Source organism: Oryzias latipes, chromosome 5 (assembly GCF_002234675.1).
Source record: "Oryzias latipes chromosome 5, ASM223467v1".
NCBI classification, from domain to species: domain Eukaryota; kingdom Metazoa; phylum Chordata; class Actinopteri; order Beloniformes; family Adrianichthyidae; genus Oryzias; species Oryzias latipes.
Genome location: NC_019863.2, coordinates 27,197,990 through 27,221,642, shown reverse-complemented (window position 1 = coordinate 27,221,642; position 23,653 = coordinate 27,197,990). Strand labels below are relative to the sequence as shown.

Below are 23,653 nucleotides of genomic sequence, written 5' to 3'. Positions count from 1 at the left end.
AAAATTGCAGCATTACAGTTTGTGTTCTCTGTTCTGCATAGAAAATCTATGTATAGCCCTTGTTTACTCTTCTTCTTCAGTGTCGTTCTGCTGCATGCTGAAGGGAAAGCTGCATATACTTTTTAGACACGTTAGATTCTCAAGGCTCGAAATGGGTCTTAAACAACAGCTTGTTTTATTTTGAAATGAAAAAGGTGCTAGTATCTAAAGGTGAAAAAGGTGTCCACGTGGAATGGCCTTGAACTCACAGGGTTAGGAAGCTGAAAACCTTTTTATATAAATAACACCTTTCAGAAAAAAATCCCAAAGTGCTTCCTGGTGCAAAATGTAAGTACAAGGCATAAAGTAAAACCTTTAAGTTAAAATAAAACCAGTCAAAAGGCTTTAAGTGTCTTGAGCTGTCAAGGAAACTTTTTGGTTGTGCAAATAAATAGAGGGTGGTAGGGCATGAGGATTGAAGGACACCACCCACAACGACAGCACCCATCTGCAATGTGGTCTGGAACAAGAAGACCTCTAATGGAAACGGATCTGAAACTGACGGACGATCATCTGCTCCCAAAGTAGAACACCCAATCTTCAACAACGCATAAGCCAAAATAAAAAGACAGACTTTCACAAAAGAATTGGATTCAATAACAGCAACCAAAAATAATTTTAAAAAAACACGTTGATTTTTGAATGTATGTCAGAAGTTAAACAAACTGAATACTGAGGAAGATTAATATTTTTCTTTTGACTTTTTATTTTGAGTTTATTGATACTGACGAAACCAAGAATGTAAGACAACACAAAACACATAAACCACATAATAAACAAGTAGATGTTGTACCATCCCATAAACAAACAAACATGTGTTCACCCTTACATACATATAGTAATAGGCAGAAAAACAAGGGAAACGGGAGATGTAAGATTTGCATAATAATCTTTCTTCATGCTTTTTCTGCATTTTAGTTATATTTTTTACAACACATGTGACCTTAGTGTTTAGCGACACTTCTAAGTATTCCTGAACAGAAGTACTTTTAGAAGTGTTTGCACACGCAAAACCTTCGCCACTCCGATTATCTTTTAATCCATTGTAAAAGTGTTCCCAGTGTTTTATTTTATTTATGATTATGCCGTTTTTAACCAAAGTTTTTTTTTTTTAAACTGTTGTTTCTTTTCTGGACATAGTTTCTGCAGAGCGGCAGGAGTTCATTAGAAATTCATCTCTGAGTTGTGGCCAGGACTGTTGGCTTAGAGCAAGCCCGCCCCCTTTTCCAATCGTTCATCCCTTTACACTCTTTTCTCTTCAGCTAGCTTACAGCCCCTCACAACACCAAGCTAACATTACCTTTGTAACAAAAGTGGTTAGCAATATCAGAGCTATCCAGCCGCACAGATGCCAGCTCGGACGAGAAAACGAAGATCTACATGGATCTACTTGTCTGCAAGTTGATGCATCAGAATGGAGCAGAGTAGTAAGCAGGAAGTGTTTACTACGTCACAAATAAGCTCTTTTTCAAAGGCATTTTTCGTCTGCTCCTGATTCACATAGATGTAAATATAGAAATACTCAAAAATGCAATTTGAAGCTTAATTTCTATATGATATGTTCTCCATCGTGAGAAAAATGCCACACGAACATGTCAAAAACACCAAAAAGGCGATTTCCATCGGAGTGGGTCTCTAACGACTGTTTCCTTTCTGGGATAAACATGCATGAGCACGTGGGCTGCACGTCACAGGAATATCAGCACCTTGGACAGCAGCCACAGTCGGCGCAGCGCCTTCTATGGATGGAGCTCTTTCTTTCCCCATCAATCTGCTCGGATCCCAGGAGCATTCACGGGGAAACTGATAATGAAGTTCACATTCCAGGTCGAAGATGCTCCAAACTGTTCTGAAATTCAAAATTGTAGGGAAGGAAAAACATCCGCCTAACCAGGTACCTTTCTGGAGTCAGTCACGTGAAGTGGCACTTCGTTGTCCCACTCGTTGCCGGAGGCCACCGTGTGATTCGGTGAAGAAGCACAGAGGAGGATGAAGGATTTCGTGTGAGGATCCCGTCGGGGGGCAGCAACTCCGCCGGGGGCGCATCCCAGGTTTGCAGGAATCTGCATAGCGACTCTCTTTGTCTTCCTGGTCTGTGTGGCGAAGAGACGGGGTTTTTTTCCCCCCATTAAATTGTTCCTCTTCTTCTGGATGATTAACTTTGTTCTGCTGTACCTGCTTCCGGCAGCGGGAATAAAACCTGCAGGATTTTGATGATCTGTGAATTGATGAATGCCGCTGCGAGACAACAAAGGACGCAGATTTCTGCTCTCGTCTCCAATTACTTCCTTTGACTCAAACAAAAACAGCTTGACAGACAGAATGTCAAGCTTCAGACGGTCTTTGACAAAGAAGAAATATTTTGTTATCAACCTTTAGCAGTTTTATTTCACTATTGACACATAAGAAAACCGTTAATCATTTTTACATCCATAAAAACGATTTGATGAGGAGGAAGACGCTTGACTTTTACGTTAGTGGCTCCATTAAATCCCGACATAATTTCCCCGAAGAATGGTCCCTCCCCATTGGCTGGACTGCAGTGCACATGCTATAACAACAGGATATGCAAAGAGCTGATCTAACAGCCTATCATGTCCTGCACATGCTTTTTGCATCACAGCTCTGCTCTCTGGGCTTGAATGGAGGAAATTCACTAAAAATGATCATAAAAACAGAAGAAAAAAACAATATATTGACTATAATGTGAAAGAGAGAGGAGCCTCTGGAGCTTGTTTTGTTTAAAAAAGCAGTTGTGTACGTTAAAGCTGCTGAAGCATGTTCAAGTTTGAAATCCGGATGTTCTTCAGCGATTTCAAGGTGTTGCTACTGATGAGCTCTGAACCCAGCAGGACTGACGCAGGGACAGGTACGGACACACCGTCGAGGATGAGGGGGCTGGCCTTCGGCAGCTGTGGTTGGCCACACATTAGCTGCTCTCGTCTGGATGATGATGAAAACGATGATGGGGAGAACTATGGGTCAGACCCACAACCCATCAGTGTCAGTTTTGAGGATGCAGAAGGAGCCAAATACCATAAAGGGGGCCTGGATGGAGCCTCTCTCCTGAGTGTCTCTGAAATAGGAGTGCAGACGCCGCAGTGCCGGATCTGCTTCCAGGGACCTGAGAAGGTAAATTTGAGAATTTAGAATGCTGACCAGAAACCATCATTCCAGCAGGTCTTCATCTTCCAGGTTTCTCCGTGTTTTTCAGGATGTTATGTACAAAACATCTTTTATCTGAAACTAACATCATTGATCCCACCAAACTTAGACCTCTAAGCGTTCTAAGTTTTTTTTTGTGATTGCTATGTTGGCCCAAATGACACTTGTTGTGATTTTAAAGCAGATGCTCTCAGAATTGGGTGTTTCCTGAATCATTTCCTTTCTAATTTGCTTTTGAACAAATCTACCATTTGAACTGTACTGTGTTGTGAAGTCTTTTTCTGCAACTTGAACTCATCACTGTCCAGAGTTGGCCTCCTAAACACTTCAAGTCTTTTCTAAGCCACCTTAATTTTCTCCCACGGGCTCGGAGGGAGGGGGAATCAGCAGAATTCAGGTTTGCAGTCTTCACTTTTGTGTTGCAAAAGGAACACTGTGTCTGCAAGTGAATGCATGGCTCACATCAGTTGTGTTGGTTTCACTTTTGATCAGTGATCAGTAAGAATCCATTAAATCGTTTTTTTAAATAAAAAATTCTCAGCAGCTAACCGTAAACCCTGCTCTGTAAATATTAATTCCTACACTGTCTTTTATTCATTAATTTACTTTTACATTAAAAAGAAGTGATTACAAATATTTTTCCTCCTTAAAGTCCCACTCTGTTCATTTTTTAATCTATTTTAAAAGGGTTGCCAGTTGTCTTTTATTTATAATTATGCCCTTTTTAGTCTTTTTCTAGGACATAGTTTCTTTAGAGCAGCAGGAGTTCATTAGAAATTTACCTCTGAGAATTTTCCGTTTCCGTTGACCGTTGGCACTTCCCTTCCTGTCACCTATAACTGAGAGTTCTCTGTTTATATGCCCTCCTATTATAGCCCCTCACACCCCCAACCTAACTGGTGCAACAAAAAAGGCGAGCAATATTGGAGCTATCCAGCTGCACAGTTTTGATCCAGATACCTGCTCGGATGAGAAAAAGACGTACACGGATCTATTTGTCTGCAAGTGAATGCATCGGAGCAGGGAGTTTGTTGCCCACCAATCATATTATCTACTTCACAAATATGATCTTCTTCAAACCGCATGTTTTCGTTTGCTCTTGATTTGCATTGATTTTAGTAAATAAACTTCAAAAATTGAATTAAATCTTAATCTTCGTAATATACAGTATGTCCCCCATCATCAGAATAATGCCACAAGAACAAAAACACCATTTTCGTCAGAGTGGGTATAAAAATGCACTATTGTCATTAGGTGAAATTGGGCGGCTGGGTTTGCTCTGTTTATTCTTCGCCTTTATTTTTTGACCCAGACAGTGATTACATGGAGCACAGATACTAATTTTAAGGAGAACATGTTTGAAATGACTGCAGTAACTGTTTCAAAAAAATTTACACCGAAGATCTTTTTCCTTAGCGTGTGGATCAGAGCTTGTTAAATCCAGGGAATGAAGTCAAGCTTAAAGAGCAGACAGGCCTCTTAAGGTTTTGCTTCCTCTCTAGATGTCTGGCTAATTAAAATCCCTACTCAGAGATTTTGAGAGCATATATAATGAAATGTATGTGAGATTTGTTGGTCTGAGTTTCACTCTGACAGCAAAGACCTTCTCCAGATGTCCGATGATTTTGTTTGAGGCTGAAAAACAGCAGGGATGAGGGAGGAAAACAGAATTCAGATGTAAGTTATTAAGAACCAGCCTCACAGAGTTTGATGCACCAAGAACGTCTCCCGCTGTCACGGCATTAAAAATGCATGCTTTTAATGTTTGCAGCTCACGATATGTTCTCCAACTACTCACCAGCTGTCGAGCATGAAATACCTTGAGAAAAGATCTTTCAGCTTTATTTTCCTGTGAAAATCAGCAAACTCTTTTAATTAGTCTAACATAATGATTATGTCTTTCTGATGCTGACTTGAACTTTAATTTTCAGCCATAATTAGTCATTTAAATAGAAACCTCCTTCTAAAACTGATTAATCTAAAATCATTACCCACCTATGAGTTGTAAACAAGCAGATAAATACAGCCCTCTAGTGATTTTTGTGATTTTCTCAAAACTTTTGATTAATCACAGCAATAATTTATTGCTACCATCAAGAAATATATGATATTCTACTGCTAAAAATATCTATTTAGTGTCTTCAAACACATAGAAGTGCGAAAAAGATTTTAAAATATATATTTAAAAAAGGAAAAAGAAAAAAAGCTAATCAACTGAAAATTTTAAGAATCAGTGACGGGTGTTTTTTTCCTACTTTGTGTGATGTTGGGATGCACCAAAATATTCGAACTTTAGTTCATTTATTCAACTGTTTGAAAGATGTGTGATCACCTCACAGCAACGAGAGGCAAAGCATCAGCAGCTGTCAAAAAGAGAAAGACAAATAATGTTGAAAGTAGCATCAAGTAACAATAGAACTGCAGCGGACTGGAGTTTTCTGAAGTCAGAAAGACTGTCAAGCCGAAGACGATATCAGAGGGTTCTTAAAATAGAAGCTGCAGATACAGGGTCCTTCCTTACTTCTGTGGAGATAATTCATCTCTTTGTCATAGAGAATAATGCACGAGCTGCATGTAACATGCAAGGAGCACTTTTGTTTGAAGCTTCTGCACCTTTATTGGAATAAATGAAATATGTGTGTCACCTTTAGGTTTTCATCTGTGTTATTATGAGCACTAAACTCAATCCAGGCCACACAAAAATGAGATATCATTGATACAGCAGATATCATTGCCACATAATTTTTGGAACTATAAACAAATTATGAAAGAATTCCTAATTTCTATATCCTAATATAAAAAATATTTAGACACTGAAAGATTCTCAGAATAAGCATTTACACAACACATGTAAAATGATAGAACTGTTTTTATCACAACTTATTGTTACAGAGACAATAGATAGATATGCCTTTATTGTCATTGTCTACTTGGACAATGAAATTGTAGAAAATAGCACCAGCAGCAATTTTCATAATACCTGAATATTTCTTAATTTATGAGAATCAGGGGGATCTCCAGGCCGTAAGGGCCGGTGTTTCTGCATGTTTTCCAAGTATTCGTACCTTACTCATGGCTAATTACCTGGATCAGTGGTGTCCAACCAATTATGTCTTGGCAGAGCAGGAAATTTCCCATCCCAGCTCTAAATTGTCCCTGGGTGTGACTGAGAGTGTATGGGTGTGTGATTGTGTGGCCTTACAATAGACTGGTGGTGACCTGTCTACTGTGTACCAGTATCTAGGTTAGGCTCTGGCAGCCCCGTGACCCCGAAAGGCACACAGCAGGTTGAGAAGATGGACAGATGGATCTTATTTTTGCTGTTGAAACCTCCTGATGCAGCTGCTCGTTTTTGCCTGCAGGGGGAGATGTTGAGCCCGTGTCGCTGTGACGGCTCAGTGCGCTGGAGTCACCAGACCTGCCTCATCCGCTGGATCAGTGAGAGGGGCTCCTGGAGCTGTGAGATCTGCCACTTCAAGTACCAAGTCCTGGCCATCAACACCAAAAATCCGCTGCAGGTACACTCAGACCGCTGCTCCAGCCGGCTCTGCTGTGCTTCATTTAGACTGTCAAGCTTAAAAACTGAAAATGAATAAATAAATAAATAGATAAAGTCATGCAAGGAGAAGAGTGCTTAGGAGAATGTTGTTGCATTACAGCACTGAGTTTAAGACCGTCACCCTTCTGTCTGTGGCAACCACACACTCATCTCCAGATTCTTCAGCAGGCAAAAGAAAAAAAGAAAAAGGTGCCAGAAACTGTAATGTTACTTACCTCTCGGATCATCTGGATTCATTCTGAAGGAGAAAAATGTGACACTATGATGAAGGACAAATCGCTGATGGTTTTGTTTTTGAGCTGAACTCTCACACTTTGTCAAAAACAAGATGACAGATGTAGGACGGGGAAAAAAACGTAGGTGGAGACAAACTCATATTAACTAATCAAACAGAAAGACTTTTTAAAGCACAATTTTAGCTTGAAAAAAGATCTCTCCTCTTGTCTGCAGTGGCAGCCCATCCCCCTGACTGTGATTGAAAAGGTGCAGATTGCAGCTATCATCCTGGGCTCCTTGTTCCTCTGTGCCAGCGTGTCTTGGTTGGTGTGGTCATCTCTCAGTCACTCAGCAAAATGGCAGCGGCAGGACCTGCTGTTCCAGATATGCTATGGGATGTATGGATTCATGGATGTAGTTTGTGTGGGTAAGACAAAGATATTGCAAACCAAAATTGTTGAATCAGGATTTGTGTCAGTCTGAATCCATCCATCCATCCATCCATCCATCCATCCATCCATCCATCCATCCATCCATCCATCCATCCATCCATCCATCCATCCATCCATCCATCCATCTATCCATCCATCCATCCATCTTTGGCTGACTTTTGTCCTTTATTTGACAAAAAAATGTGTTGCAGGTAAAGAATCATTAGCTGTGCTCCCTGCAACTCAAAGACTCCCAAAGATTTTCTTTACTTTTGTTTTGTTTTTGTTTTTATTTGGACAACACCCAAAAAAACTTCCAAAATTGGCAAAATTTGAACAACTTCTTGAAGTGGGAATTTTTCAACCTTTTTGGAGCTGTGGTTCACCTTTTTCCTTGATAAAAATAAAAAGGCACACCTCCCACCAAAATGTACGTATATTTAAAGAAGGAAACTCTGTAGTCTGCATCAGTCATTCTTAACAAAGCGTCTGGAATAAAAATCAAATAAACGCAAAGAAGAAAGTCTTTTATGATTTTTCAGATTTCACTGTGAAACGTCGGCCTGTTTGAAAGACATGTTAGCAATGGTAAATGTTTTTTTTATCAATCAGGGGAAATTAAATAAATTCTTACTGTACACCTGACAATCTCTCACAGCACACTTGTATACCGCAGGCCACAGGTTCAAAAACACTGATTTAAAAAAACAAAATGGAAAAATGACAATTTCCTATTACTGTTACCAATTATTTTCTAACTCCTGCAACGCATTTGGCAGCACCTCTCTGCATTTCCTTAATTCCGAACCAATCAATCACACTCAGTACTTCATGTACCTTTTTGAGCTCTGTGTTGTCGAGCAAACAATTGTTTGTGTGTCGATAACACCATTCCCTTCCTAAACCTTAACACCCTTTTGTTTTAAACACCCAGGCTTGATAATCCACGAAGGATCATCTGTCTACCGGATCTTTAAGCGCTGGCGGGCAGCGAACCAGAAGTGGAAAGTGCTGAACTATGAAAAAGCGAAGGACTTAGCTGACCCCACCGGTTCCAGTCCTGAATCTGCTGCTCGACTTGAGAGGAACTCCTCAAGCGTTGAGAGGGACAGGGGCCAGGGGGCGCGCCAGCATGTCAGGACTATTCTCAGCCGTTCCTGTGGCTACACGGTTTTACACATCCTGAGACACCTGAGACCAAACAACCTGAACACGAGCAACCAGGAGGTCGTCATGAGAGTGACCACGGTTTGATGCCACCATTGCTAAAGAAGACTGTTGTCAGGGCATTTTTGGAAAATGATCTTGACACTGCCTGGAACTGTCGTGTCCCATAATGCGCCCAAGATTCTTATGCATTCAGATCGAGAGTCAAAAATGAAAAACTGGGTAACAAGTAAACCATTAAAAAAAAAAAAAAAAGATTTTTTGAATCTTTTAACATTTTGTGCCACATCAACAGTAATTCTAAATTGCTTTGGGCATTGTTTAATCTTGTCTCTCCTCAGATTTCATCCCAAACACCAAACCTTGTTTTTCAGAAATGACTTTCTGCCTCAGGAGTTCGTGCACGCAGGCTCAAAATTATGGTTCAAACAAAAACAAAAAAAACACCCCCTATGCTTTTACTGTGTAATAGGTAAAGTCCCACTCCAATCTTTTGACCCATTGTAAAAGCGCTCCCAGTGCTCTTTGAATCATGATTATGTTTTAGATATCTGCAGAGCAGCATAGGAGTTTAATTCACCTCTGAGTTTTAGGCAGAACTGTTGACGCAGATCAAGCCCGCCCCCACTTGCTATCACCTTCTTTTTACACACTTTCCGGATTGCCTTACAGATGAGGAATACAAATGGATCTTGTTGTCTACAAGTCGATGCATCAGAATGGAGCAAAGCAGGGAGCTTAATCGTTTGTGACTTACTTCGTCACAAACAAGTTCCTTTTCAAATGGCATTTCTTCACATGCTCCTGATTAATCAAAGAATACTTAGAAATGCAATTTTAATATTGATTTTCCTTAAATGTGCCCTCCATCATTAGAAAAATATCACAATGACACATTAAAAACACCAGAACCACACTTTTCATTGGAGTGGGTCTTCAAATTAACAGTGGGCTTCTCATAAATAAAACAATAAAGAAAAACAACATTTAAAAGATGTTTAGAAATTTGCTTGTTTGTACATTTGTACAATAAAGATTGTAAATGTAATTACCAAGATTTTTGTTGTTCTGTTAAACTTATTTTAATATTCCTATTTAAAGCTGACATATAATTAAAAAATACAAACTCTGATAGAGAAAAAAGTTATGCCATCACACAGTGAAAACATTTTTATTTTACTGTGAACAAAATCATGTCTGTGCCATGTAAATGAGAATTACAAACAGTAAATATAGCCTGGTTCAAAAGAAGAATTTGTTCATTCCATTTTATTCTTGGTTGTGCTTCTGTTTTAGATGTAAATGTTTCTTTGTGCCCTGTGCATTGACATGTTGGCTGAAACCACTTCAAGAAGACTCTGAAGGCTGAACCTGCTGACTGACTTATGAAGTAACCTCTGTTTCTTCTTAGCTCTGGAGGTAGCTGGGTTCTCAAGTCTTAGGAGCTCATAAGACTTTACTTATGAGAAGAAAACAATTGCACAGTGAACAGGAGGTTTTCTCTCATATTCATTTTTTTTTGCTGTTACTCAAGACATGGAGCTACCATCCACAGGTTTTTCGGTGACTCAGTCAAAGGCCTATTCTGGATTATCAAAGAAAGCTGCATTAAGATTCAAATGGCCTTCAAATCCAACCAATAAAACCCAGTTCGTGTAAATCCGATTACAAATTTCTGTGTGGTGCTTAATTGTTGCTGGATATTGATAGCTATGGTGAAGCTGGTTGCTCACAGTTTACGGGGAAAGAGTTGAAACCTGTGATTTGTTGACGCCTTTATTCTGAAACACATGTCATGCATATGGTGTTTTAAAGCTAGTTTGAAGCTCCTTCCTTACTCATAGGATGACTAAACATTGATAGCTGGAGACAATGCTTTTTAAAAATTATTATTTATATCATTTCCTTTTAATGAGGACAAAACTGAAAATGTTAATTGAATTATTACAGAAGAAATAACAAAAACTGATTCCCCTTTTTCTAGAAATTAAGTGCTTCTAAAGAAAGCTATTTGATCCCATGGTCAATTTACAGTAGCTTTATTATTTAATCTGGTTTGATTAAGCTTTTTACATTTTTACATTTAATTTTTATGGACAAAACCAAGCAATCACTGGTGATATTGTTATTAAATGTAGTTTTTCCCCTACGTGTTCGTTGTACTGTGTGGCACAGTTTTAGTCCTTAAACTTTTCTCCTATTTCGCTGTTTTGTTTTGCTTAATGAAGGAAATCCAATTTGTAATCCACAGGGTTTTTAAATTACGTCCTTTTAAAAACCAACATGGCAACCTTAAAAGGACGCTTGGTTGTGACGTCACATATCTGCGACTCACCCAAACGTGACTTGTAAAGTCGGTGTTTTTGCGGTTTTCTCCCTAAGTTTTTAATATTTGAAGACACGCTAGAGTAGCGTATTTATATTTATTCATCATGAGCTCGTCAATGCCGCAGAAGCGTTTCTACAGACAGCGAGCCCATTCTAACCCAATGGCGCACCACACGTTTGAATAGTGAGTCAATTCTCATACCGACATACATTGATTGAACTTACTCTGGAGCTTTCTTTTTCTTTGTGTGATAAAAGTCTTGATATATTATTATAAACTTTTTTTCATGTAACAGACCCCCTCTTCAGCTCTGGTTTAAAACATCAGAATGCAATAATCCAAATTTAAGATGTTTAAGAACATTTAAAGCTCTGTCATGTCAGTGTTTTCATCAGTCATAAAGCTAAACAAAAAAAATAGTTACTTAGCCAATTTAGAGTTTACTCAAACATGAATTAATGAAGTTTCTTAGTTTGATTTATTTTTCCAATGCATTATAAGTTTATCACCACAACATCTGACCTTCAATTATAAAAGTTAATTTAAAAAGTAAAAGATAAGGATATACAATTTATAAAGAAATAACTTTAACAAAAACAACAAGACTAAGAATTGAATGGGACTGTTTAATTTTTAATAATAATAATAATAATAACATGGTATTTAAATCACTCTCTTTTTGAGATTTGTTAGAAAACTTTTAAATATATATTAATAATCTCTCCTTTTTCACATTTGAGATTGATCTCTCTCTTTACTCGGTTTGCATTTTATTAGGATTCAATAAAGAAAGCAATAATAAATACCTCAAAAACAAGGAACTTCATTATGAAAAATGCAACCATCCATGCTTTATTCTCAAGCAAATAGACTGGATTGTAAAGAGTTGGGACCAGATGTTAAACAAAGAAGTGCATTTTCAAAATATATGTATGTACAGATAAATATTAGATTTATCCCTTGTATATATTTGTATCTTGTAATAAAAACAAGTTTTTTTTAATTATAAGATACATATTAACCCTTGGTGGCCAGACTTATCCAGAGTAACTGCATGGACAAAAGTTGTGTTTAGGATGCACTCCAGTGTAAAAACCCATATCGTATCAAATAGGCCTGCACAATGAATCGCTAATTTATCGTTATCGCAATTTCAAGCTGTGCAATTTCCATATCGCAAAAGTCGGGGGAAATCGCGATAAATTGTAAACCTTAAATGTGCTAAAACAATCTTAAGGCAGTTTGAATTATTTAACAAATTGATTAAATTCCTTTATGACCAATCAGATGGAGCTTTTATGTTAGATGTTGGCCTCCTGTGTAGACGAGTGTCATTTGGAGAATGATTTCAGTTATTTTGACTCATTTTTAAATAAACTGTGAAATGGAAATGTTTTTTTTTTTTTGCTATTTATTCATTTATCGCAAGTTAAGTCATCATCGCAATATTGATCACTAATATCGCATATCACGAGTTTTGCTCATATCATGCAGCTCTAGTATCAAATGTAGTTCATGAGAGCTTGTGTGCAGAATTGTTTTATCTTAATTTTATCTTATTCACAAATTTTATCTTAATTTGACGACTTTTTTATCACTATTTCTTCCTTTCCAGTCCGGTATGTCCTCAGGAAATGGACTGGTCCAAGCTGTATCCAGACTTCACGACTGGCAACACGCCTGACAAAGCAACCCCTCGAGTGGAGTTTGCAGACATCGGATGTGGATATGGAGGACTTTTGGGTATTTTAAGCCACTAGTCTGATTTTTTTTTTTTTTTTATGCTTGTGCTTTTTATTGACCTCATGTCTGTACTTTATTTGCACTTTGCAGTGGAATTATCTCCACTCTTCCCTGACAAACTCATCCTGGGCATGGAGATCCGGGTGAAGGTGTCGGATTATGTGCAGGACAGGATTCGGTCGCTGCGTGCCTCCAACCCAGGGAGTTATGGGAACATCGCTTGCCTTCGAAGCAATGCCATGAAGTACCTGCCCAACTTCTTTTTCAAAGGGCAGGTAAGTTTTGTGCTGTAAAAAATATTCCCCAAAAAAGCTTTTACTTTGAAAGTTAAGAATGGGTTATATGGATCTCTTTTATTCTACCTGTGAGATGTTCAGGGACTTCCTTAGTTAACATAACACAGCATTACCTTTATAATTTTAATAATAAGATTGCCTACACAATTTTTGAAAATGGTTAAAGTGATTGATCTCTAATTATATCACTTCACTTGCTCCAAAAATTGAAAATTGATTCATGATTGAGTTTTATGATGAAAAATAATCTGCACATATCTTAGATAACTGATCTGCATGTGCTATGTTGATTTATGAAATAGAGTTGTCTGTTTTTACATAATAATTAAGTAATTCATCTTTGTCATGTGATTTATTGATACTAAAGGATTCTTAATTCTGTCTGATAAAAAGTTATGAACTGGATAATGATAAATGATAGAATGAAAATGGTGCGGTAGAACAGGGGTGGTATTACATAAATTCCCTTCCTTCCATTCCCTTTCAATGTCAAATTTGATTTAATGTCAAATTATCCTAAATTCTATACGTCTTTGTGTGCATTATACTTGCTTTGATTGCTTAAAACAAACCATTGCAAATCAAAGATGACCAATTGCTGAACTCTCTCCATCATATATTCCCGATGCTGTTTTCTGTCTTTGAGCTGAATCTAATTCACTAAAATGAAAAATCTAATTAGGAATTAGGATTAGATTTTAATCTGTAAAACTCAGGTGAGCAGAAAGACTTTCTCAGAAAAAAGAACTAAAATAATTCATCTTTATGCTAAGTTCAGGTTTGATCAGAGAGCTTTTCACTGCAAAAACACAACATCTCACCAAGTCTGTCTGTCCAGTTTCCAGATTCAAATTAAATATTTATGACTAAATTAATTTACCAGTAAATTTTTAAGAAGACGTAACATCAAATCTAGATCATCTCCATTCATTTAATCTTAAAAAAAATCTTATTTGTACCTAGATCTTTGAGCAAAACAAGGTTTGTATTTACTTTTTATATTATTTTTAAGTTTCATTGGTGATGGTGAGTGGTTTTGTTTCAAGGAAAAAACTTTCATGTTGGGGAATTTGACTCATATTACTTTCGTGGACAAATTTATCTTAAAATGTGTAACTCTAATTTTTTGTCTTATTCTAAGATAATTTTGATCTAAAAATACAGATATTTGGGTTGCTGTATTGCTTAAAATAGTATATACTTGGGGGCAAAAGTGTATATACAGACTTTAAATATAAAACCTTTTTTAAGCAAAACATATTTAGGATTTTTAAAGAAAATATACCTAAAGCCGAGTGTTTATAGCTAATTTCAAGATTTAATTTTATCCTAAAGGGGCAAAATATTGCAACTTATTTTAAGAAATGTTACCAAAAGAAATTCTTCAAGTTCCATAGTCAGACATTTTCACTTGCAACGAAAGAAAAACATCTCGTATGTAACCTTTTCTAACTTATATTGAAAAATACATTTTTTCCACTGTTGCTTTTAGACAAATAGATAACAAAATAAAATAAAAAGTAGTTTTTAGATGACAAAAGTTAGAGAAGTCTCCTTTCTTAGTTTTTGCTTTTCATAAGTAATTAAAGGAAGGAAGAAATTAGAGTTCTGGGATACCAGGACATTTGAAGGGACTAAGTGCTTTGTATGACCAAAAATCTTTTAGATGGTTTTCTATTTGTTTTAGTTCTACAAACAAAATTGGTGATTTTTCTGCTCACATGACAATGTAAAACATTTAAAGTGAAGACTCGTGCACGTTTTAAATCTGCTTTGCAATAAATACCCTTTTTTTGTTCTTTAATCTTTCTTTTTTATTTATTTTTTTTACAAACGACTTTTTTCATTTACTTAAAGTTATTAAAACCAGGAAAGAAATTAGAAGGGAGGGAATTGGACGATAAATAACAAACTTTTTTGCCCAGACTTTTTTCATTTAGATCGGGGGTCTCAAACTGGCGGCCCGCTCGCTATTTGCAGCCCCAGAACACATTAAGGAGTTCCTTACTTTCCTTTTTAGAAAAGTGTCTATTCGCTTGTTATTTTCTAAATAAATGCAGTCAGTGCTGAACTTTTTCCTGGGCCGCACGGACCCGGAGGAGGGTTTAGGTTATTGTTACGGCGGCGTATCAACCCCAACCAAACGGTTCTCGTGCTCGGCTGTGACTGCAGCCCACCGCTCCCCCAGGAGATGGGCCAGCTGAGGAGAGTAAATGTGACACACCTACATGCGTGACAGCTAACGGGGCTTTAACATTAAACACGTGCGAGCGACAACAAGATTAGTCTTAAAAAATACGTGGGGAAAATGCAACGAGAAACGTGTTTGAGACGAATCAGCGCCGTGCCTGGATCGTTTTTGGAGACCAGGCTGGGGGGTGGGGGTGAGATGAATGCGAAGCTTCAGCGTGACTGAAGGACAACAGGAAGCTGGAGTTTTCCTTAACATTCAATTTAGTTTTAATGTAACCCCCCTCCCCCCTTTAGTATGATGTATGTCATTATATCTTATATATTTATTTCAATGTTTTGTAATGTGTGTAGCCTTTTGAATGTAGCCTATTTCTATTTCTATTTTTTTATTACAAGGTATTTTAAATTAATTTATTTGATCACTCAACAACAAAAACCGTCAGGAGACGTTTCCCATAATGCATTGTTTTGTAGTCATCTGGGCAGCTTTCAGTCAGCGCAGTACTAAATTTCCAGCTGCCTTGGCGTAGGTTGGGGCCTTGCTCCCGCCCCTTTCTCGTGATATTTTTGTGAAGTTGGAGCAAAAACATACGTCACACACCAGGTGATCTCAAACATGCTGATGGCGCATTTTGGCTGCACCTATTTGGTGTCGCCAACATGAATTTCCATCCGTTTTTGAGCCTCTCTGATCTCTTCGATCTCCAATGAACAGCGGCCGTTCTTTTATTAACCACAGTTTGAATTCAAATATGAAAATATAGGAGTGGCTGACCGGCTGCTTTACAATAACTTGTGACCAGGGTTTAAATGTGCAAAAACCCATAAGAAAGAAAATCCAAAGATGGTTACTGAATTTTGTTTCTCCTTTACTGATTGTGTTTTAAAGAGTGAACTTAAAAAAAAACATTCAACACAGACTCAAAATTGGGAGCATATAATCGTATTATCCTTAAATTTCAATAAGTCCAAGTGCAGTCCAGATTTACTGACAATCATCTTTAAGCCACACTGAGGGTCTCAGCTGAATGGGAGGAAGTGCTGCCAAGTGTCCAACAGTAAGAAGGAAAGAGAAGCCGTGTTCAGAAGAACCCATTGATGGAGGTTACAGAACTGTAGAATCTGAGTCTTCTTTTTTGTTTAATACTTATAATTCAACAGTTTTAACTGAACTGTGTTAATAAGGACACTTATATTAGAATATAGCAGAGATAGAAGACTAATCAAACAGAAATGTATTACTGATTTATTTACTTATTGATTTTTTAATTTAGGTATTTTATTTTATTTGAATTAGAGTTTTATGAATAAATTTTGTACGGAAAACGGTTGATAATAAAGTATAGTTAATAGTATAGTACATGTTCCATACAAATTTACTCACACAAGTTGCGTGTGTGTGTGTGTGTGGGTGGGTGGGTGTGGGTGTGTGTGTGTGTGTGTGTGTGTGTGTGTGTGTGTGTGTGTGCGTGTGCTGAAGTTGCGGCCCTCCCTCAGCTAGACCCTGCCTTCAGTGGCCCCCAGGCAAATTGAGTTTGAGACCCCTGATTTAGATAATTGTTAAAATTAAATGTTTTAATTTTCCTCTAAACCGATTTTTTTCAGATCTTACTGGATGTATTTTTTATTTAAAATAAATTTAGTTGTTAATATCATTGGATGCTGCCTAACTGTGAACGATAAGCGTAATAGAGGGGGCCCCTCTCTATCTTTTAACAACTCATGTGATGTGGCCTAGAAGGGCCTCGCATCAGCTAAAAGCAAAACTACAGAGCATGCATTTCTGATTAAAAATACTTCTTTTCCTCGTGTTAAACATATGGGCTGAATTAATGTATACGCACAGTAAATCCAGGGATTTTATAACAAAGGGCTCTTTGTCTGGCATGTAAGGCGTCGCATCAGCTGAGCGCCGAGCCGTGCAAGACGCCATTTATCCCTACCAATTAACTCCGGTAATCTATGACTTGTTGAAACTTGAATTAGATTACACAGTGGGTTTAGTGTGCCGGGGTTAATTTTGGGACCCTTCATATGAAAAAGGCATAATAAAAACTCCAATGGGAGGATATAAACTGGAAAATGAGGAGAGTGAAGGTGCAGCTGCTGAAGTGACTCATGAAACGCAAATCTCAAAGATGTTTCATATAAAGACACCTTATGATTGTACCTTTAAAGTTTATTAGTTCATTTTAAATGACACAGATGTATTTATACCTTTTATATCGAGCAATTTGTGCCAAGTTTGCATTGATTTACAGAAACCCACGAGGCGGTTTGGTCCGTCGAAGCGCCCCAAATCTGTTTTAACCTCCGTTCACGGGGGATTAACATCTGCTGCTTCTCGCTCTATCAAAAGTTTCTTCAACCGTTCATGATTAAAAGATATGAGAAAAGACCACCCAGTTCAGTGCTCAGAGTATCGCCCCCAGTCTCTCACATGCATGTTGTGAGTGTCAAACCCTCAAACACCCCAAACATGTTCTTTTCTTCTCCCTGGAACATTTTGTAACAGAAAAAACAACACAAAGAGTCGAGGATTTCCTTCTCCCATCAGCAAAGGAGCCCCCCGAGGCTGCAGCTGTCCCCACTTATTACCCGCACACCGTTCCGTCTATGCAAGATGTTATTTATTTTAACTAATAAAGAATGACTGGAGGGATTCATAATATATCAGGCAGACTAATATCAATGGGGCCTGCAATAGTACTCTTGTCAAAAACAGAGACGTGGAGGGAATTTCCAGTTTTGCAACCCAGAGAGTTTAACTGCCAAGCACAGAAAATAACACGGAGGCCACGTTCACAGTACAATTGGAGATTGTTTTGGGTTTTTTCTTTTTTAATTTGACGTGTAATACTTTTTTATTTTTGTTTTATGATCATTGATGTATAAAAAATAACAGAAACCAACTTGTTTTTCGTGGTAAGTAAAAAGATAGTCAAGGTTTAAGGTAAACTGAAGCCTGTAACCTCTGCAGAAGCAGAACTTCTAGCAACAATCCTGTAAAAAAAAAAAAAAAAGTAAAATTAAAATAGCTTGGTATTTGAATAACTATGACAGAGTAGAAGAAGAAAAAAATAAACAAGTATATATGAGAATAAAGTCTCATAGTGTTGGAAAGAAAAGGGTGTAAATTTTACGAGAACAAAATCACGACATTATGAGAAAAAAAATCAAGTCTACGAGAATACAGTTGTAAAAGTTTGAAAAAAAAAGAATAAAGTCATACAATTATTAGGAAAAGGATACAAAATTATGATTAAAAAATAGTTTCTGTTTTACCAGGAAAAAGTTGCAGAATAATAAGTAAAAAAAAAACTTTACTAGAGTTGTGCAGAAATATGAATAATTTGTTAAAATATGAGAAAAGTCTACGTTTTATGACAAAGAAGTTGCAGAATTGTGAAAGAAAATCAGCAGTTAAAGTCGTAAGATTGCTTTCACTTCTACACATAAAACTTTTCTTTGTGCAAAACTGACACAAAGCATCTCCACACAAGATTTATAATCTGCTTGGTTCAGTAGAGACCTTTTGGATTTTCTTTTTTTTTTAAGTTATATTGTAAAGATCTATATGTGTTTTAGTCAATATTTGTTTTTTCCACCTTAACATGTCAGAGATTTTCTCAGTTCAAGAAAAATTCCTAAATGATTTCCAAAGCTGCTTAGTACAGAAGATGATTAGGGCCATGGAGAAAGAAGGAAAAATCTCAGAATTGTGAGATCTCAAAATTCTGAGATTAAAGTCAGAATTTTTTATGCCCTTTGTTTATCTTTCTCCATGGCCCTATTCCTCTTCTGTAGCTTAGTAACAGAAAATCTATTTTTGTCTAAAACATGTGGAGAAACAGTCCATGTTTCATTTTTCAGGGTGATTCTCGTCGGGCACTTCCTGCTTCTTGTTTGCCATAACCCAATTTTATGCAAAAGGACACTGCATAAGGCTGATGCTAACCTTTTAGACCAAGAGTAGACTAAAAAGGGTTGTTTTTTTGTAAATGGTTGTTTTAGCAGAATATTAAGTATATGTGTCTCAACTGTTTCATGAGGAATCAATAAACGGTTTCTCCTTGCTTCCTTTCTGTTCATCCTAACCATCACTCTTTTTCTTTTCTGTCTTTTAGCTCAGTAAAATGTTCTTCCTCTTCCCTGACCCTCACTTTAAAAAGACCAAGCATAAATGGAGGATCATCAGCCCCACTCTGTTAGCAGAATATGCCTACACGCTGAGAGTTGGGGTACGTATAAATGCTGGATCGCGTCCGCGTCTACGAGGGACGCGGTCATGAAAATAGTGCATCCGGGTTGCACAGGAACGTTATGCCTTCAAGACCCTTCACAGATTTGTTTTAACAAGACAGTGCAAAAAAAACTGCAACCCTCACACATTACAGATGAATGGCAGCAGAAGAGGAGAGGAATGGAGAAGTGGGTTGGGATAATTCCTGAAAGGTTTTATTGGTTTTAGGTCCAGACAGTAGTTTAAGTAATCAGAGTTTACGGCTTTGATGAAGATCCACTGTTGCTGAACTGCTTCTATCCAGTAACAGAAGCTGTCCCTTAGGATGATACTACCACCACTGTGCTGGGTGGCTAATTTCCTTTTAGCCTGAAAGGCTCAGTCTGCTTTTGAAAAGTTTTCCTGTTTCTAAGAGTGAGAATTATTTTGAGACTTATAAAGCAATTACATCTACTAGGTTGCAGAGCGGCAGTAGTTCCTTAAAAATGGCGAACAATGTCGGAGCTATCCAGCCGTACAGTTCTGATCCAGATTCCGGCTCAGACAAGGAAAAACAAAGACAAACGTGGATCTAGAAGTCTACAAGTGGATCCATTAGAATGGGGAGCTTGGGATTAACGTATTTTCTATGTAACTAATTTTTTTTCGTCTGCTCCTGATTCACAACAATTTGAATAATGAAATACTCAGAAATGTTTAATATATGTCCTCCATTATTAGAAAAATGCCAATAGGAATAAAACATCTCGGACTTCTCTCAGTATAACAAACCACTGAATGTGCAATAACACTGTTTATTTATTAGGACATTTTATTTAAGAACTTCTTAACGAACTTTTTTGATTTTTATATTTTTTATATTGGCTTTTTATGTCTACTGTTTCCTTTTCGACTGTGTGCCATCGGAAATTTCGTTGTAGAAACACAATGACAATAAAAATCTTTGAATCTTAAAAAAAAATCCCCCCAAAAGTGATTTTCATTGAAGTGAGAAAGCGTGACTTTTTTTTTTTTTTGGGGGGGGGTTACAAAGATCATAGACTTTTGCCTTAACCCAAACCCTTTTTTAAATTTTCGTTGCTGAACTCTTCACTATGATGATGCAACACAACACAATACAAATTCCTGAATTGAGGAGGCGCTGTGGCCTCCAGCTGGATCTCCACACACCCAGTCCCTGTCTACGAGCCGCTGAGACGCTCTAAAAGAGCGCAAGTGCTGGTGGAGGCTGAGGGAACAATGACGGACTTGTGTGTCTTGTGTAACTTTATTGTTTTTCCCTTAGTGTGGGCCTACAGCGGTGCGTTCACAGACATGTGTGATGGGCACACAGCTGAAGCAGAGATGGTGGGTGGAGGAATCATTCATGAAACAGATTGAAACCACATTTTTCAGTGTTGAATTCAAATTAGAATGTGGTCGAAGGAAGCAGACAGTCGTAATTGAGGTGCTAAGATAGCGGGTGGTTCCTGCCATTACGAACCTGTGTAGCGATAGACAACTTCTTCCCTAGAAAGGAGATCGGGAGAAAGTGTGCAACTGAGTCCACTCCCTGAGGTGCGCTAAAATAATTCATTTTCTGTACTCTAGTTTTATGCAGATGAGTTGTTTGTTTTATTGGTGGTTCTCTGGTGACTCCCTGTGTGCCACCTTTGTTCTACTGTACCGCATCAGCTGCTGGAAGCCCAGTTATCCCAAACAGATCGATAAAGTCTAAATGTGTGTGAAGTGTTTGCCACGGCCGACTTGCCCTCTCTGGGAAAAGAAGAGTCATACGTGCTGATATGCACCAGGATGAAAATCTGTGCCACCGTCAAGAGTTTCCACGAAATCCGTCTTCTATGAATTTTATCAGTCCGCCCTCCACAGTAAAGCATATTGACACAGGTGATTCACCCTTGTGCAGCCCGTTGACTATTTTTATCCTTTTACATAAATTGTGAGGTCATAAAAAGAAAAGAGAGAAAAAAATCAACATGTGTTCATTTATTTATGACAAAGTAGAAATGTGATTTTGTGGATGATAAAGTCCTAAACTCAACCGTGCAGCCTTTCGCTGGCTTTTCCCAAAAGTGTGATGATAACCCCCACATATCTTCCCATGACAGGGTTTGGTGTACACCATAACAGATGTGGAGGAGGTCCACCTCTGGATGGTGAAGCACTTCACTGAGCATCCACTGTTTGCACGTGTCACGGAGGAAGAGCTGGTATGTTGACGTGGAACCTTTCACCGCTCTGTTTGAAGTCCACCGGTTTGGCGCTCGCGTCCCTGCTGTTCAGGGAACGGAAAAAGGTTGGAACGAGGATATCTGATAGGAGGGTGTTCTGATTTGAACATACGTAACCTTTTTACCAAGAACTTTACCCTCTAAAGCCTGCTACGTCTAATGACTGTTAGAAAATTCACATTTTCAGATGGTTTTTTTAAACCCTTTGATGAAATCCCCCAAAACATTTGTGCAATATAATACTTTTATGAGATAAAGATGGTATCAATTATGATAAATTGGGGTGATTTATTACGTTTTTGCTCTCTACAATATTAGTTTAAGATTCAAAAATATTGACATGAGAGTTCAGGGGAAAAAAGCTCCTCATTTACTCACTGTCTCAAATTTGATCCAAACATTTTTAACATGGTGTGACTGTACAAAGTAAGGGTTAATGGCCGACGTAGTGTGCATTTTTAAAAATCACTGCACGGCGTGGAAGCCTGAACTGAGGACAATTGCCTCCACGAAGTGCAGGTTTTAATTTTCGATGTGTTAAATTAGAGCACTCTGGAATTGATCAATAACTATAAAAATGGTGTAGGTTCTCCAGCTTTGCTTACCTCTACAGCCTGAGGAGCTCCAATAGGATTTTCTGATCTTTCTTAGCAGCATTTCCTATTTTCAGCATAAATGTTTAGCTTTGTTCTATTTTATTTTAACATTTGTCTGTTTGATTTTGAAGGTTTTTTTCAGGTCAAGTTGTGGAAAAGTGCAGAAGCATTCGGTCATATCTGTAGAGTAATGTAAAGTTGGCTCACCAGCTGTTCAGCACAGAGGCTTTACTCAATGAACTGTATTACATTTATTCCAAACTAATAGATGCTGTCCTTAAAGTTTTAAAGAACTAGAGCTAAAAATGTTAAACTTTGAGTATAAAAAAGAGCATCTAGCGTCTTTAGCATATGAGAAAACCTTCTTGTCCTGATTTTGCAGGTGGATGACCTCATCGTAAGCCGGTTGGGGACGTGCACCGAAGAAGGAAAGAAAGTTCAAAGAAATGGAGGAAAGAATTTCCTGGCAGTTTTTCGGAGGATTGACGATTCACCTTGAGGAGAGCAGGATTACCCCCGTCTGAGACTTTTTTTTATTAGCCTTCTAAATTCACCAGATAGAATTTTATTTAAAAGAAAATGTTTTTTTGCAGATGAGAAGTAAATCCTGACTTTTGTTTCAGTCCATACTTCTGACTTGCTTTGTAAAGCTCTTCTGAGGTGCTACAGTCATGAAAGGAGGTTTCCGTGGTTCATTTTGTAAATCACTTCAAAGGAGTAAAGCGTCTCTGCTGATATGAGTCTGTGGTGTTTTATTTTCTGTAAAAGGAGCGAGACAGTTATTAACATCTTGCCTGTTTGTTTTGGGTGGTTTTCGGCTTCAGAGTTAATGATTTATGGTACATTTCCAGCCAAAGAACATTTATTTATCTTCATTTACCAAAGGATTGATGTGAGGTCCACGTCAGACAATCCTGTCCTAGAAACAGTAATTTTCAGTGTTTGTTTTTGTAATTCCAGGTGCTCATTACAGGTTGGTGTTCTTTATCTGTCAGACTTCTGCCGCTGCAGGCGGCTGTCGTTATGAGCAGGACGGCACTTGCCTTAACCACAGCAGACGCTGGAAAACTTAATCAGATTAGACAAAAATTGAAGCACAAAAATTGCATTGATATTTAACTTGCATCTCTTTGTCTTAGGGGTTCAACAATTCTATTCCTTTCATAATTTGTGGTTGCAGACACGATTCATAGTCGATTTTGAACAATCCGGTTCACCGACCTAAAATCGATCCACGACATCTATAGCCAAAGATTAAACCGGTGTAGCTCAGACATAAATACCTGGGTTCCGAACAGTGCAGGTGAAGCTTTCCAGATTCTGTTTATTTCTTGGAAGATAATCAAGTGTTAATTAAATATGTGTACCAACAAATAAACAAGAATTAATGGAAAATCCATTCACACTTTAGTTTCATAAAGTTCAGCCCACTGTTGTTTTTCTAC

The 23,653-nt window shown here is 37.8% G+C and overlaps 2 protein-coding genes across 2 annotated transcripts; both read left to right on the top strand.

The window, feature by feature from the left end:
• The first annotated feature begins 1,614 nt into the window (after positions 1 to 1,614).
• Positions 1,615 to 9,012, top strand: LOC101162833 (E3 ubiquitin-protein ligase MARCH9). The gene is made up of 4 exons (XM_004069246.4): positions 1,615 to 3,171; positions 6,567 to 6,722; positions 7,214 to 7,406; positions 8,345 to 9,012. The coding sequence occupies exons 1-4, from the start codon at positions 2,818 to 2,820 to the stop codon at positions 8,662 to 8,664; spliced, it is 1,023 nt and encodes a 340-aa protein (XP_004069294.1). The 5' UTR covers positions 1,615 to 2,817; the 3' UTR covers positions 8,665 to 9,012.
• A 1,875-nt stretch (positions 9,013 to 10,887) lies between these two features.
• On the top strand, positions 10,888 to 22,948 carry mettl1 (methyltransferase like 1). The gene is made up of 6 exons (XM_004069122.4): positions 10,888 to 11,089; positions 12,522 to 12,649; positions 12,740 to 12,924; positions 19,266 to 19,379; positions 21,490 to 21,591; positions 22,591 to 22,948. The coding sequence occupies exons 1-6, from the start codon at positions 11,010 to 11,012 to the stop codon at positions 22,705 to 22,707; spliced, it is 726 nt and encodes a 241-aa protein (XP_004069170.1). The 5' UTR covers positions 10,888 to 11,009; the 3' UTR covers positions 22,708 to 22,948.
• The last annotated feature ends 705 nt before the right edge of the window (positions 22,949 to 23,653 follow it).

What these genes read in the sequence shown, in the direction of transcription:
- LOC101162833 (XM_004069246.4), top strand. Translation starts at nt 2,818, where the DNA reads ATGTTCAAGTTTGAAATCCGGATGTTCTTCAGCGATTTCAAGGTGTTG. An exon ending in GCTTCCAGGGACCTGAGAAG is followed by an intron (nt 3,172 to 6,566) that starts GTAAATTTGAGA and finishes TTTTGCCTGCAG; the next exon opens with GGGGAGATGTTGAGCCCGTG. An exon ending in CATGGATGTAGTTTGTGTGG is followed by an intron (nt 7,407 to 8,344) that starts GTAAGACAAAGA and finishes TTAAACACCCAG; the next exon opens with GCTTGATAATCCACGAAGGA.
- mettl1 (XM_004069122.4), top strand. Translation starts at nt 11,010, where the DNA reads ATGAGCTCGTCAATGCCGCAGAAGCGTTTCTACAGACAGCGAGCCCAT. An exon ending in GCGCACCACACGTTTGAATA is followed by an intron (nt 11,090 to 12,521) that starts GTGAGTCAATTC and finishes CTTCCTTTCCAG; the next exon opens with TCCGGTATGTCCTCAGGAAA. An exon ending in ACTTCTTTTTCAAAGGGCAG is followed by an intron (nt 12,925 to 19,265) that starts GTAAGTTTTGTG and finishes TCTGTCTTTTAG; the next exon opens with CTCAGTAAAATGTTCTTCCT.